The sequence below is a fragment of the Lissotriton helveticus genome, chromosome 7 (assembly GCF_964261635.1).
Source record: "Lissotriton helveticus chromosome 7, aLisHel1.1, whole genome shotgun sequence".
Classification (NCBI taxonomy): domain Eukaryota; kingdom Metazoa; phylum Chordata; class Amphibia; order Caudata; family Salamandridae; genus Lissotriton; species Lissotriton helveticus.
In genome coordinates, this window is record NC_136068.1 from 324,916,209 (window position 1) to 324,932,228 (window position 16,020).

The 16,020-nt window shown below is 45.9% G+C and overlaps 1 protein-coding gene across 1 annotated transcript in view; it reads right to left on the reverse strand.

Moving 5' to 3' along the window:
- PTPRT (protein tyrosine phosphatase receptor type T) overlaps positions 1-16,020 on the reverse strand; it is a 1,693,536-nt gene that overhangs the window by 106,438 nt on the left and 1,571,078 nt on the right. Inside the window, exons 26-27 of the mRNA XM_078652140.1 lie at positions 12,659-12,813; positions 1,895-2,030 (exon numbers count right to left, since the gene is read on the reverse strand). Coding sequence (XP_078508266.1) covers positions 1,895-2,030; positions 12,659-12,813 — 291 coding nt within the window. The remainder of the gene's footprint in view (positions 1-1,894; positions 2,031-12,658; positions 12,814-16,020) is intronic.

Genomic DNA, 16,020 nt, shown 5'->3' on the forward strand with positions numbered 1-16,020 from the left:
GTTTGCCTGCTGCTGCCTGATTTTCCTGCATGTGAGTTGGGTGCGAAAACAACTGAGCTATTAGCCTAAGCCTCCCCATGGTGACAAGTGACAAATGCTTTGTTGTTTTTAGTTTCATGTTTTCAATGCCCCATATATTGGTGAGTTTTGAATAACACATTTCCTTGCATTCTGTTGTTTATAGTGACAAAAAATGACAGCACTATGCTAATGCTGTGTCTTTTCTAAATGTAGAAACATTTTTGAAAGTTTGTAGACGATTGGAGCATTCTCAACTTTTGTTCTTCTTAACCAGCTTACTAACCACAAACCAGGTTGAAGGTGGTATAGCATGGGTTCTGAGAACTTGAAGAAACTCATATTGACCACATCCTCCTGACCATTACAACACTTGACGATAAGAGACTTGGAGAAATCTCAGCCAATTAGAATGCGTTCTATTACTGAAATCTATAGAAGGGAAGTGATAAGGAGTTGTAGAAACAGGAAGGGATTTTGTTTTTAAAAAGTGTTTCAATGTGTATAAATAAGAGAGTAAGCACCTAACGTGACACCTACCTTTATTTCACAAAATTAATAGAATTGAAGTGACATACGGGGAAAACTCAATGTCTTTTTGTAGCTCCCAGCAATGGACTGTGATGCAGTCCACATAATTACCAGTGGTTGAGAATAATTCAAGTATTCCACTCATCACTTTTCCGTTTTCTTCAGTATGATGCTCTAAGTGCGATGGGTATGCCCAGACATGGGTCATGTGCTCACAGTGGAGAAGTGTGGCTCAATGGTTAGAGCAGGCAGACCTTGATGTAGAGCTCTGGCCAGGGACCAGGGTTCGATTCCCGCCTCGGCGGGTCTCCGGCTCATTAATTCCCCTGACCGGATATTCTCGCCTCAGTGCCTGTTCTGATCATGGGTCCCACGCTGCAACTCTGGGCAATAGCTTGTTTAGTCTCCACAACGGCCCCAAAAGCGCTGGGATGCCTGGCTGCACTTGGGGGGTGCCTAGGAGTGGACATTTCCCAGGAAAGCCAGGAAGGGTTCCTAAGCGGTATACGGACAGCGCCGGGACACCTCCGGTGGAGGTAGCTGTGCGCTTTACAAATTCCGACATTTACTGTGACATAGGAGTATAGCTACACCTAGCTGAAAAGGCCCAAGTAATCTGAAAGTGGTCTTGTGTTGATTGTATTCCTGTTCAGAGTGTACCTGGGCTAGCAATCCTGGCTGAACTGTTCCCACTGAATCAGGACCAAGACTGATATACATAAGTCTGGTTTCCGACGGAGGCAGCACAGTTGGAAAAAAAGAAATGATTGACTGGGATGTACCCTGAGTAATTATCAGTGGCTGAGATTAATTCAAACATTCCACTCATCACTTTTTTACTTTCTTATAATCTATTCAGAAATGTCAATGTTTAATGATGAAAAAACATCTTTTCAAAGCCAGAGAAACCTGACATTAACTTTTAATTGTGTAAATGGAGCAAGTTCTGCTCCATTGTAAGGTTCCCTTGACAAAGAAGACCAACTCTCACTGAATTATTTCGGTAAAACCAGAAACTAACCAAGACCCATCAGCATGATTTCAACCAGTACATATTTACATTATTCGTAGTAGACACTAGACAGCAATTCCCAGCAGAGAGAGAACCATGTGAAACACTTTCATCAAAGTCGCTTGGAACATCTTATAAGAAGTGCTTCTCGATCTTCAATAGTTCAGAGAACAATGTAAAACTAACTAGTTTCTCAGCATCATATGCTAATAGCACAATCTGTAATACACCATGTAGAAACACCTTTGTTGCCCCTGTGGTGTTTCTATATGGGTTTCATAAACTTACTAATCATAACATGAAAATGGGGTAGGCATGAGCCCCTACACCTACCTCTGTCTGAACCATGTTTACCCTTTGGGACCGCAGCTCTCGAACACAGTTAAAGACATCCACGACACCCTCATTCTCTGCCATGTCCAGCATGATATCAATGGCAATGAAGCAGCCTGTCCTCCCAGCACCTGCACTGTAGGAGAAAAAATACCCAAAGAGCTTAACAAAGCACCTGGCCTGGGTGCCAATTGCAGAGTGTAGAGCAGATTCATTGCCAAAGCAGGAAGAGGAGCTTATCATGCAAGGTTGAAGCCCACAGTTTTCTTTATAATTATCAGCAATTTTTGTGTCTGCAAAATTAAATAAATCAAAGCAAGGCCAGCCGACTGCACATATCTTCATAGCAGCATAATGTACTTATACAGAATACAACTCAATATACTGCATCATTGAAATAGTTCACAATACAAATGTTAGAAGAACTCATATTCACTCTAGAGCATGTGGGAAGCTCCTCATTCCCCGTTAATGACTGTCCAGCCACCACTTTGCAGGATCTTTCTTCAGTTGTAGTGAATGACCTACTGGACATCCTTATTTTTCCACAAAAAAATGGATACCCTCTAATTCCCTCAAATTAATCTAAGTGAGTTGAACAAATCCCATAACAATAAAAGTCATCTTGCCAAATCCATTTTGATTAATCCCATTTTGACACATTTCCCCGTCTTTAAACCCAAACTAAACCTTTTTCTTTTTTCACTTTTCACCTTTTACTTCTCCTGCCTGATGCCCACTTGTCAAGCTACACCATCAAATATAACTCAACAAATTCTATGTATTTTAATCTCCTTGGATCCATCAGGTCAAACCTTGAAATAAAACACTAACTCACAGAAGGTAAAGATACAATTCAACGTTCTTACCTTATGCCACAATGCCAATTTGGACAGAGGTACTTGATTGCTTTTTATGTCTTACATTAACCTTCAGCTGATCTGCTCACCCAAGTTATCTTTCCCCAAAATAACAGGAATCTCCGGGTTGAGGAAAGATCCTCAGGGATAAATGGTCCACGGCTGTGGTACATCTAATTTTATCCCTAGGGCAGTGGCAATTCACTTTTATTTTAGAAATGAAGTAATTATAACACTTGCTTAAGACGCTTTGGTCACCTCCACCTGCCAACATCATTAGGTTATTGGTTATACTTGTCACTGTATGAAAAATTCGGTGTTTTACCCTAAACCTATATTTTAAAACTGACCATTTTAGATATAAGAGCAATATAGCAGGCATGTTTTTTCCACACTAGCACAACATAATGTGATGTAACATAATGTAACATAACATCACCTGTCATGATATGATATCACATTACATGACCAATCACAACACTACATCACATCACAAAACACATCTACCCAGATTGGTAGAACTAGAGGACAGTGTGTCAAGCTAAGCATTTGAGTTTAGGCACTCTGATAACAGTTGTGGTAACCTTAAAAAAACACTTCTACTCATAAGAACTCATTGAAATCTACCCTGCTGTGCACTCCTCAGAAGCTGTCACAATGAGTGAAACTGACCCACAAATTAATATTTCAAATTGGTTTCTTGCTCAGGCAGCAACACTGAGTTGGTAAGATATAACACATTCAGCTTAATGGTAGATGTTGAAAATTAACTGTAGAGAAGGTAAAATACTTATTTGAAGATGTTACTATAGCCTAAAAAGTCAAACGTTTCAGCATACTGGTTAGGGAATTCATTAGTTTAAGACTGTTAGTCATGTCATGGCATGGCGCATATTTTAGATGGACCCTTGAATCTAATCATAAGCCCTAAGAAAATAAATACTTCTTCCAGAAGCCTGTCATGGAGATGGATTGGTGAGATAGCTAGTGCCTAGTTTGTATACATGAGAGTTTCAAGGATTAATTGAATATAATCTCCATTGAAGAAGGTGTCAACCAAAAGTCATTCCAATTAGTCTGATCAGGAAATTTGAGAAAAGAGTAAGACAAGAGTTTAGTAGTTTACTGATTTCTTTTCAAGAAGCAACAGAGGCAGGGGGATGTTTTAACATACCTATGGCATTGTGGGCTTCTGATGGGTATAATATCTGAAGCATGTTCAAATCTTTACATTTTCTCACACTGCACAGGTGCTCAGGGGCTTGGTCTGGCCACAGATGAAGATGGCCATTGTCTAAAAGAGCTTTGTATGCCAGAGAGTTCCTAGGGATTGAGGCGGAGCTCTAAAGGCCCTGGGAGCCTAGCCTGATCGGCTCCCATTGCCTTATTGCCCTTGCAACTCCACTGGGGTGGTCTTGGCTGCTTCATCGGGACCCCTAGATGGCCACAACAATTGACCACTCCACAGCCACACAGGAGAATGTACAACAACATGGCACACAGCAACCTAAATTTTGGATGAGCAGCATGGCATCACCGCTCCCTACCAGTCACCATCGGATACCACTTGCCTGGCCATGTCTTGACTGTATTGAGCTGCCGGCCCCCTATTGCAATCGGGGGCCCACCTTGTCTTTTAAATTTGTGCAGCTTCAACACGGCTCACACTGCTTGTCACCCCGTGGCTGCACTGTGCCACTGTCCCCCCTGCTACAATTGGGGGTCTGCTTCATCATTTGGGCTCCCCAATGATGACCAGATGCTCACTGCTTCACCCAGCTCGTCCTTGGGGGCTTGCATTAATGCTATGTCTCCTGGCCCATGCTTCGGTCCAAAGACCTGTGCCACCACTTATAACCAATGCAAAAAGAGCAATTGATGGACAGAATGCAGAACAATGTCATACATTCACCCCAGTACAGAGATCTGGGCCTAAATCCATCAGTTGTGTGCTCACCATGCCATTCCAGTTTGGACCCAGCCATATGCAAATCAGTCTTGACCCTGCACCCAATGGGAACAGTCCAGCCCAAACTGCCAGGCCAGGTCCTCCCTGGACTGGAAACAAGCATCCTAGGACCGGTTTCGGGCTTTCAGCCCTCATCAGCCAGGATAGCCTGATTTCAGTGGCATGGAGAGCACAGGACTCATGTCTGAGCATACCCATCCCACTTGGGGTGACAAATGCAAAAAGAACAATTGATGGACAGAATGCAGAACAATGTTTAAGCGCTTCATCCATCATCTCCTTGTGTTTGCTCTGTTTGCCCCAAGTTGGCAGGGTATGCCCAGACATGGGTCCCTTGCTCACATTACCACTGGATTCAAGCTAGCCTGGCTGATGACAGCTGTTAGCCAGAAGTTGGTCCCATGATGCTTGTTTCCGGTCCAGGGAAGACATGGCTTGGCAGTTCGGGCTGGACTGTTCCCATGAGGCACAGGATCAAGACTGATTTGCATATAGCTGTGTCTGAACTGGGGTGGCAAAGTATGCTAAAGAACGATGATGGATTCAACTCAGAACTGTGACTGGGGGTGAGTGTCTGAAAAGTTTCAGTGCTCCGTCCATCATCTCCTTGTGTTTTCTTTGACCACCTATAACCAGGCTGCGCAGCCCCATTGTGGCCTGCTTCACCTCACCTGGTCCCTCCTGCCCTACTGAGAGCCACCGGCTCTTCCCACCTGCAGCCTTCTAGGGGTCCCCCTCAGGCCTCAGCCCTGCATCGATAGACGGCAATCCTGCAGAGACATTGGGACTGCGCATATGGTCTCAGGCAGTCTTGTCGGCCTCACTGCCCTAATTGGGACAGAGAAGCTCCAATCCTTCCCCCTGCATCATATTGTGGGGTCTCCTGTGGGGTTTCTAGTCATTCACCTCATACCCGAACTCGCTACGACCCTGGTGGACCTCAGAGTGGCTTACTCCCTCCCTACTGCTCCTGGTCTCCTCTCTCATTGGCTCACGCTGCTGAAGCTGTTGATGCACCTGGCCAACTGTTATTTTGCTTGGGTCTCGTGAGGTCAGGAGCACCAAAGGATAGCGTGGCTATGGAACGCCTTCAATACACTGCACCCCAGAGGAGTAGCACCCAACCAGAAGGGACCGGCTTCACCAGGGTGTGAGTCATTGCACCCCCACAACCTTCTGCTCTCTACTTACTTTACGCAGCACTGGAAGGATGGGCTTCACCCTTGCTCTTGGATCTGGACAGTGGGGCCATCTCGCGATGAGTGTGGCATGCAGTCAATTACTGTGTACTTGCCCATCTTATTGCTTCCCTTATTTCAGCATGGAGCCCCTGCCCCCTTAGACTTTCTGTGGCATCTGGTCACTGGCTGACCCTAGGGGAGCTTGGGATCTTAAGCACTTCCCCCCCCCCCACCCCTTGGCCCTGAGGCCATCATTCAGTCAAAGGGGGCAGAACCATCTCCCTTGCAGCAAGCCTGGACAGATGATCTGGGACATGTTGCATGGCTCAAACAGCCCTATCTGGATGCGTTGCCCACCAGGCATTGCTTGCCCTGTGAGCGATTTATCCTCACTGAGCACCGTTCCTCCCTCTCCTACATCGAGGAAGACCTCCCTCTTCTCTCCCCTTCCTCTCCTTGCAGTGGAAGGGGGCTCTGTTCATCAGTGGGACACATCTTGCACCGCCTTGCCGGATGACTGGACTTCTCTCTTCTTCACCTCAAGCCCCGCCGCAGCGATGCCCTCTGGAAAATCCTACCATCAGCTGCTCTTAACGGAGATAGTTCCATAACCTCGTCCCATGGCAGCATCCCTGTCGATCTCCCCCGCCTCGGCTGCTGTTTTCCCTTGAGCACAGCTGGATACTATGAGGGACCGTTTCTTACAGGAGATCACTGCACTCGGTCGCGGCTTGGAAGGTATGGACTACAAGCTTTCAGACCTCACCACTGAGAATAAATCCATCTGGGCCAACATCACTGACTTTCAGGACAGAGTGGAGGGAGTAGCCGTATCTTAACCAGGAAGAGTGTCTTATCCTGGAAAGAAACAAGGAGATCTGACACCTGTGGAATAAGCTCACAGATCTGGAAGATCGGAGCCGAAGGGACAGTATCAGTTTTTTTGTACTTCCAAAACGGGCTGAGGGCTCGGATGTCAGGCGCTTCCTCAGGGACTTTCGCTCCATGCTCTCAGAGCTTACATTTTCTCCCCCCCAGAGATACAGTAGGCCCACCGCGTGGGCTCCCCTGATCTGGCCACATTAGAGAAGGCGCGCCCTCTCATTGCCTGCTTTTTCCTCCATGAGAAGACAGTTCCTGATCGCAGCTTGCTCCCATGGCCCATATGCCTACGAGAGGCATGAGATCCACATAGCTACCAGCTTCTCCGGGAGACCAATGACAAGAGGATGGACTTCCTGGCTTCGAGACCTCAACTGCGGAAACTGGACCTCAAGTTCAGACAGTTCGGACCTACCTGAATGTGGATCAAGAAGGATAGCAGGTCCAAAGATTTTTTTTCGCCTCGGGTGATCTGTGCTTCTTCCTGGATGGCCTCTCCGGACAGGAGATGGACTTTGCACCTTTAACTCAAATGCTGGACCCCGCCCCCGAGGCAAATCCCCCACCACATCTGGCAGTCATTAGGGACTCCGGTGAGCACTGCAATCAGGGTAGGGAGCTGGACAGCCTTGCCTTGAGGATGCCAAGGACATGGCCCTCAAAGCATTGGCTGCTCTTACCCATGACTGGGTCCCTTATAAATCCTGCTCTCTGCTGAAACTCAACCAGCCTGAGAACTGAGACACATTTTTCCCTGACCGAACTGTTGGTCTTTTGCCCCTGGTGCTGAAAAATGAGGCATACGCTACCCTCTGGACGGACGGCTAAATATACCATTACTGTATGCATGCCTCTCTCCTGATCTGCATTAATGCTGTGTCATCTATGTTCAGTTGCATTTTCAGCATTTTGCGATGTACCTTGCTGAGCAGCTTTTTGTTGTTTCAATCACTGCTATTACAAATACTGCTGTTTTTGTGTCCCATTATGCCCCTGGTGTTGCCCCCGGGTTCTTGTACCAGAGCCCTCTCCATAGCCTCTCCCCTGTCATTGAAGCCCACCCCATTCCCTTCCTCTCCTCTCCCTACGCCCCGCCCTATTCACCACCGCAGCTGCTGTTGTCCATGTCCTCTTCTGCTTCTCCCCCCCTGGAGGGCCTTTGGGACTACTGGCCCTCCACACTTTCTCTTTTCATCCCCATGACTATGCCATCAGTCTAAGTCATTACCCTTTGACCGCCCTGCCCCCTTTTGTGGGATCTTCGGTGTGCCTGGACTCCCAAACTTAGAACAGTAGGACACAGTTGTTGCCTTACCCTGAGGCTTCCATCCTCAGTTCCATGCTGAAATATTTCCCTTTTCTCTTTACCTCCTTTCTCTTGCCCATCCATCCTGATTTTCTTTTCTTTTCCTTTTTTCTTTTTCCCATTGCATTTACACTTTGCACTTGCCCCTACTCTGGGGTGCCTGCCCCCACCATGCCCGAGGGCTTCCTACTTCTTTCCCTCTTTCTCTTTTCTTCGCCTTTTCCCTCCTTATTTCCTTCTCTCTCTTCTCTCTTTTTTTCTTACCTCTGTTTGCTTTCGTCCCTTCTTTCTGCCCCCCCACACCCACCAGTTGTCAACTCACTACAATGGCCACTGTTGCCGCACTGCCCCTCTTCCCCCAGCAAGGTGTCTCCTGGAATATTAAAGGCCTGACACACTTTATAAAATGTAACAAAGTGCTGTCCTATATATAATATAAAGGTATTGATGTGGCCTTATTCCAGCAAACCCACCTCTCCCATGAAGAGTCCAGAAGAAATTGTATTGTGATTGGCTAGGATGGGTGGTCCACAGCATTTGCCCTGCAGCGCCTGCAGATGGCCTAGGGCAGCCTAGGAAATGCGGCTTCATGATTATTTTGTCCACAAACTTTCCCGACACCATCCTTAAGGCTTGGATGGACCGGGATTGCCGCTCTGCCTTTGCTGAACTTCGACTTGGCGGGAGAACACTATGTGTTGGCTTGGTGTACGCACCAATGGGATCCAAGTGCCAATTCTTTCTCCAGCTCAATCATCTCCTCACGGAAATTGGGGCCTTCCACTATCTCATAGGGCGAGACTGGAACCTGGCTCGTGATGGGGTGCGTGACCACACCGGAACCTTGTACATAGGTAATAATGCAGTTCGGGCCCTCCTAGGGGACTTCTTCCCATGGCCTTGTGGATCTCTGGCGACTGTCACACACACAGAGGAACGGGAGTAAACTTTTGTATTGCTGGTGCATGGCATCCAATCCCATCTGGACCACTTCTTGGTCTCCCAGCCTGAGGGTGCCCTCTCATGGGACTCTCATATCCTGGAGGGGGCACTTTTCGAACATTCCCCAACCCTGCTCTCCCTGTACTTGGGGCTTTGCTCCCATGTCCATAAACCGTGACATTTAAACATCTCGCGCTACCATACTCCACAGTGCAAATTTCACCTACGATCCCATGTTTTGACTTATCTGGAACACAATAGGGAGTCTGTCTTTTCCCACTGGGGCCTATAGATGACCGACCACCAAAGCAACTATCCACCAATGGCCTGAGGTGATACAACAGAAGACCCTAGAAGACGAGACTGCATCACTCACATGCCTCTACACTGACATCCCCTTTACCTCTCTCTGCCATCATTTGGAGAATGCCTACCTGGACCTCAATACCCTGTTCACCTCTAAAGATGAATATGTGCTTCAGCGTCTTAAAGATCATCAAGGCGAGCAGGCAGGAAGATTGCCGGCGGCCCACCTGCGCCAATGGAAGGCAGTACTTGCCATCCATCTATTAAATCCACAGATAGCACTATCCTCACTCACCCACAAGACATTGTCAATGAGCTTGCTGACTTCCACTGGGTCCTGTACACCCCGGTGGTGGCAGACGACCAGCCCGCTTGGTAGCCATTTTTTATAGCGTGCGCCTCCCCAGCCTTAATGAGTCAGGCTGGGACGTACTAAAGGGGGACATTACTAAGACAGAGATTGTGCAGGCCATCTCTAGGCTCCCATACCACAAGCCCCCTAGGGAAGAAGGCTTCCCTGCAAAGTTTTACAAGTGGGCGGCGAGGAAGTGGTGGACTCCCTCCATGAGGCCTTCCATGAAGCCGATCAATCAGGTTTCCTTGCCTCCATTTCCAATAGGGCTGCAATAGCAATCCTTCCAAAGCTGGGGAAAGACTACCTACTCTGCAGGAGTTGCAGACTCATCACTCTGCTTAACAGGGACATCAAGATACTTGCCAGGGTCCTTGCAGCTGGCCTTCAAGTGGTGATTTTGTCCCTGATCCACCATACACAGGTGGTGTTCGTCCCTGGCAACTCCTTCAGGCACCGACTCCGCACACTTGCTCATGCCTTGTGGTCAGCAAAGGTCTAGCAGGATGATGCCCTCGCCCTCTTCCTGAATGCTGGGAAGACATTCGATAGTACTGAGTGGGGATACCTACTTTACAGCCAAAGTTCGATGCCTCTATGACTTACCTACTGCCCAAGTTAGTTATGAGGGCTTTCTCTTGGACTTGTTCCCAGTCTGGTGGGGGACCAGGCAGGCTGTCTTTTGTCACCCCTGCTGTTCATTATTGCCCTCGAACCCCTAGTGACCTCTCTTCATCAATCCATGCACCTCCCCATATTCCCTTCCCCAGACGGACATTCACTGTCTATTTTTACATCAATGGAATCTTGCTTACCCTCTTGGAACTTCCTCACTCTCTCCCTGCCCTCTTGGACACCCTCTCCAGTTTTGTGGCACTCTCGGAATACTGGGTTAAAATGGGACAAAAGCTAGGCACTACCCATGTCACACGTGACCACCATTGTCTGCTTACCTCTTCCAATGGAAGTCCTCGTGCCTTAACTACCAGGGGGTCTACATGAGCTGAGTACTAAACCACATAGTGGTGGATAACCACAATCCCCAGGTGGAGTGCATGAAGTTGGACTTTGAGAAGTGGGTCCACCTTGGACTCTCGTTATGGGGCAGGGTACAGGTGGTTAGACTGACGACACTGCCACAATACATGTATGTCCTCTGCATACTATCCCTACTGATCCCTTCACATTACTACATTCCATGGACTGGAGCATACAGTGGTTTGTCTGAGGCTCTTCCCGTCCCCAGTTGCCAGTAGCACACTCTTGGCTCACCGAGCTTGTGGGGATCTGGGTTTCACCTCAGCTGAGCACTACGTCTGGCCCTGCACTTGGTGCAACTCACTTGCATGCTCCTTGGGGTCCCGGCTCCTCCACTGTGGGTGCTGGCAGAGCACACCCTGCAGGGATACCCCGAGGGACAGCATTCACTCTACAAGAGTGGTGCATCTCTGCCGGGCCTATCAATCTAACGCTGCAAGCATTGGTCAAAACCATTGGCAGCTGGCCCACTGCCTTTCCAGGGTGGATCCTCTCCTTCAGGAACATGCACTGTTATGAGGTAACTCTGCCCTCTGCATAGGTGGTGTGATGTTGAGCTAGGAGGTCTGGCGTTCTGCAAGCATTCAAAGCCTCCAACAAGCCCTCGCACAGGGTGCTCTTAAATCCTTTGCAGCTCTCAGTGAGGAATTTGGTCTCCCAATCTATTAGTCTTGGCAGTATTTGCAGCTATGGCATTGCTTCAACCGCTGTTTGCGTGTGCGATCCTGGGTCCTCCAGCCGCCATCTCTTCTCCCTGCCCCTCCTAAATAGCCTTCATGACAAATGACAAACCAAACTTCTGATAGAATATGAAACAGAGAATTGGGCAGACCTTTTGGAGGTACTGGATCGTGGGGCTGAAGTTATGTCTCTTAAAGTCACTGCATGACTAGAACTGGACTCCTGTAAAAGTGCCTGCAGCAGGCCTGTTACCTCATGCAAATTACTGGCGCTGCGCCCATGACCGTAGTTACCTTACACATGTTCTCTGTGATTTCCCTCGAAACAACCTTTTTGGAAGGTGGTTGGCACCACACTGAGTGAGACTCTACCAGTCACAACCTCCTTCTCCCGTTCCCTGATCCTTCTACAGCAAAGATCTGCATTGTCTGTCACTGGCGCTCCTCCTCCCATTATGAATGGCTTTCGACGATGCATCAGACAACTTTCTACAAGCGGGTCATCTTCAATTGACAGGACAAGACAGAGACCGTCCTCCTCACCAGGACACCTTTTCTCCAGGACAATGCCCGCTAGCTCTTATTTGAGAGCGCCCAAAACCCCAATGTTGTGGCCAGATGTTATACTGCGCTGTCCCTTCTACTTCCAACCATTCCCCTCTCTCCCCCCCTTGCCGTTCATGTGTGTGTGAGCATGGGCTCTCTGCTTCTTTCTCTTTTTTTGGGGGGGTCATGTTCTGCTTTTTATGGCTCCCCTTACCCACTGACCATCCTGTGCTCAGATGTAGATCCATGCATCATCCTTGGTACTGCTCTTCCCTGACTTCCAAGCGTTCCTGCTCAGTGGAACCACCACATGCTATGTATCTAGTGCTATGTTTAATTGTACACTGTGTGCTCCGTACTCTATCAATGTTTCACATATCATGCCTTATGTTCCCTGCCCCTCTTCCCTTATACCTTGTTTTGTTTTGCTCTTCCAAAAAAGAATTGTGGGACAAAAAAAACATGGTGCTCAGATTCTGCTTGTCAATGTTTAACTAAGAGGAATCGGCTTGTAATGTGAACCTTTTCTTAGAAGAGGAAGTCAGTCTATGCATGAATAGGCTACAATGTGGAGATCAATGCAGATTCATTTGAGCACATATATCAAACAGTACCAGAAAAAGTGCTGATGTAATGAACGAAACAGAGGAGAGCGAGCTATATTAAGGGCATTATCTGTACAGAAATGAATCCAGGCAGTACCTGCAATGCACAGCAACAGGCCCTGCGTCTGGTGGGTTCAGGAACTTCACTTGTCTTATGAAGCCTAGGAGGCCGGTGGCATAGCAGGGCACCCCATGATCAGGCCAGCTGGTGAAGTGGAACTGGCGGATCTCGCGGATTTCGTGGTAGCCTTTCTGAGGGGAAAACACAGTCCTGTATTATTTGGTCAGATCCTTACCACCTTTTTGCCATTGCCAATATCTCACAGCAAGTTTCATGAACATGTTCCAATTTTAGATCTGGCTACAGATAGCTTTAGCGGATAATAAAAGGTCATGTCATCAACACCACTAACACACAGAGAGGTACTTTGTGTCAGCATCCGTCAGCATTTGGTCATTTAAGTCAGCCCACATAATACACTGCTTAAGGAAAGTAATACACCAATTTTGAATCTGACCAGAGTATTTTAGTGTCACCATTAGCTATTGACCACAACATGTATTTTCCAAAGCCTAAATAGTGCTTCCTAATGTACTGTATGGATGGGGAAACAACGCATCTATGCAGTGCAACCAAAATACATTTGCGCTGATAAAATTGATGTTTTACCAATGGTGACTGCGCGCCTAGATGTTTTTTTCTTCTAAATGTGAATTATGTCTAAATGTGATATTTCAATGCTGTTTGGTTTTTACAAATGATTATTTTGTGACTAAAAGTGATTCTACACCTAATGGTGATTTGTGTTCCTAAAGGTTTTCCACATTGCACAAAGGGTAATTTCAATGTGTTGTCAATCAAATCTAATATCATGGAGATGCATACCTTTTACACCTACTTTGACTTCTTACTATCTCACTGCGTTGAGTGATTTGAACTCAAATGAGAAAGCACCCCTGCTGACTTTGCACCAGGGGTGATGTTGCACCTAAGTGTATTTGTGCATCTAATTTTGAATATTGTATCCAAAAGAATTTACAAACTCCTACTGAAGTTATACCATAATGTGATATTGTTTCTACGCGTGATTCCACAATGCTACCTGCTTTGGAAAAAGAGTGATTTCGCACCTAAAAGTGAGTTTTCAGATAAGAGAAATTTTACACCAATATGTGTTTTCTGTTTCTTCATTTTTCGAACTCGTGCTGCTGCTGCACAAGAGGTCATTTTGCATCTAAAGTTGATTTTGCACTTAAAAGTAAGCTGTGTTTCCGAGTGTGCTTATGCTCCTAAATGTATGTTCAAACTCTTCTGATATTGTTACCAAAATATATTTTTCCATCGGAATTAATTTTTGCACCTAAATGCGATGTTATTCTCTGTCTGATATTGCTTCAAGAGTGATAGTGCACCTGCATGTGATGTTTAACCTGAAATAGGTTTAGTACCTAAATGTGCTTTTGCTCTTGAGTATGGGATACGCACTCACAAGGGTACTTACTCTCCTGTTAATGTTACACCAAGGGTGGGTTTTCACCCAAATGTGATTTTCCAACTAAATGTGTTTTCCTCCTCAGTTTTATTTGAGCACCTAAAGTGATTCTACACTCTTTATGATGGTGTACCATGGGTGGTTTTACACCTATAAATACTTTTCGCACTTAAATCTGCTTTTGCATATAATTGTAATGTGTGCTCCTAATATCTTTTTTACCCTATTTGTTGTTTAAATCTTTTTTACACTCTTTGTTGCTAAAATGAAGGTATTTTGCACCTCCATGCACTTTATTTGACATCTTGGCATCCCAATTTCTCTCTGCTCTGAGTGATCCTATTAGAAACCAAAGGTTTGCTGATATTTTTGTATGATTTTATCATGGCAGCAAAACCTAAAATGACGAGAGCTCCCTCCTTGATCACACTCCAGTATATGTTTAAAAACAATTCAGATATCATATTCTGCCCCTGACTATCAAGGACTACCTTCAAATACCACAAAATCCTAACACGGATGGCTACTCCAAACACCTTAACCAGTAAAAATTGCCATACTCTTTTTTTCTTATTAAGGTATAACCGTCTTCAGCTGACAAACTATGCTTTTTCTCCTTAGGCAAAAAAAAAAAATTCAAAGACAGGAAAAAAACGGAATAACTCAGATTACCATAAACAGAAGTTTGGGATACATAGAATTAGTAGAAAATAGTAAGATAATGACACAATCCTTGGATTTCAACGTTCATAGTGTCGTTAACAATACCTTTAATACACCCCAAACACCTACTTTGTGTGCACATATCCCATAGCACCATTTATTACCACAATCTCCTGAGCTAGTTATCCTAAATACCAAGATCAAAATGCACGTACAACATAACTCCAGTGACCCATCTCCCATACACCACATTAAAGCCGTCCTACTGAATACCATAACCGCCTTTGTCCAAGACTTTATATCTGATGCTATTGCATTCACGGAAACCTAGCTCTCTGCATTCTCCATACAACTTTCTTTCCATTAGCAAACACCGTGCCCTTCAAAGGAACAGAAACAACTTACTGGGGTTTGTCTTTGTCCACAGAGGGTTCCATGCATGCAAACTGATTAACTCTATAAATTTCGACTCATTTTACTGACTCATGGATATTACAAACACATATCCTACTAATTTTATTACCTTACTAGTGAGATTACAAACACCACAAACACAACTAGAAAAATCACAAAACTCACCAAGGAGAGTACAGACTTCTAAACAGCTATGGTTGAACATCTTATACCACCCATCAGGCAGTGAAGCAATTGTTATTGATGGTTCAAGGACTGCTCAATCTGCCTACCAGTGTGATCAGATTTTCCAGGAGAATGTCTATCTCCACTGTGAAAAAGGTGAAGACACTCACATACACTTTCCTCTTCAAAACATTCCTGACTGCCACTAACCATGCATCTTTAATGCCCACTATATGGGCTTACACTGATGTTCATGCATATCACAAACAAATCTCTAACCTTCTCAAACTGGATTGGTCAGATTGATAATTGTTTTCTTTGAAAGACCTAAACTTAACCCTCCTTCAAAAAGGCAAAATCTAGGGATTTCAAACACATTGACAGTAAGCAGTGGCAAAGGCAACCTGTCTGGCCTTAAGTATGCTAACCTACGAAAACAAGGTGTATGGATAAATGTGAACAGAGTGTTTGTGTTATACACATGTTCAACAAGCCTTCTTTGTGCCCTCCACGGCATGTGTGGCAACCAGGATGCCCCTGCAACCACAGAGTCTTACTAAAGTTGCTAGTGTATGCTTTTTCCACTACTAAACCAAGTGCGGTGATAGAAGATATTGATATTGTCATCAAATTCGATCGTTTCCATACTATCCCATGGCTAAGGGAGTTGCGGGGACTACTTACAAAATTGAAATTGGACCACTTATGGGACAACAAAGACCCA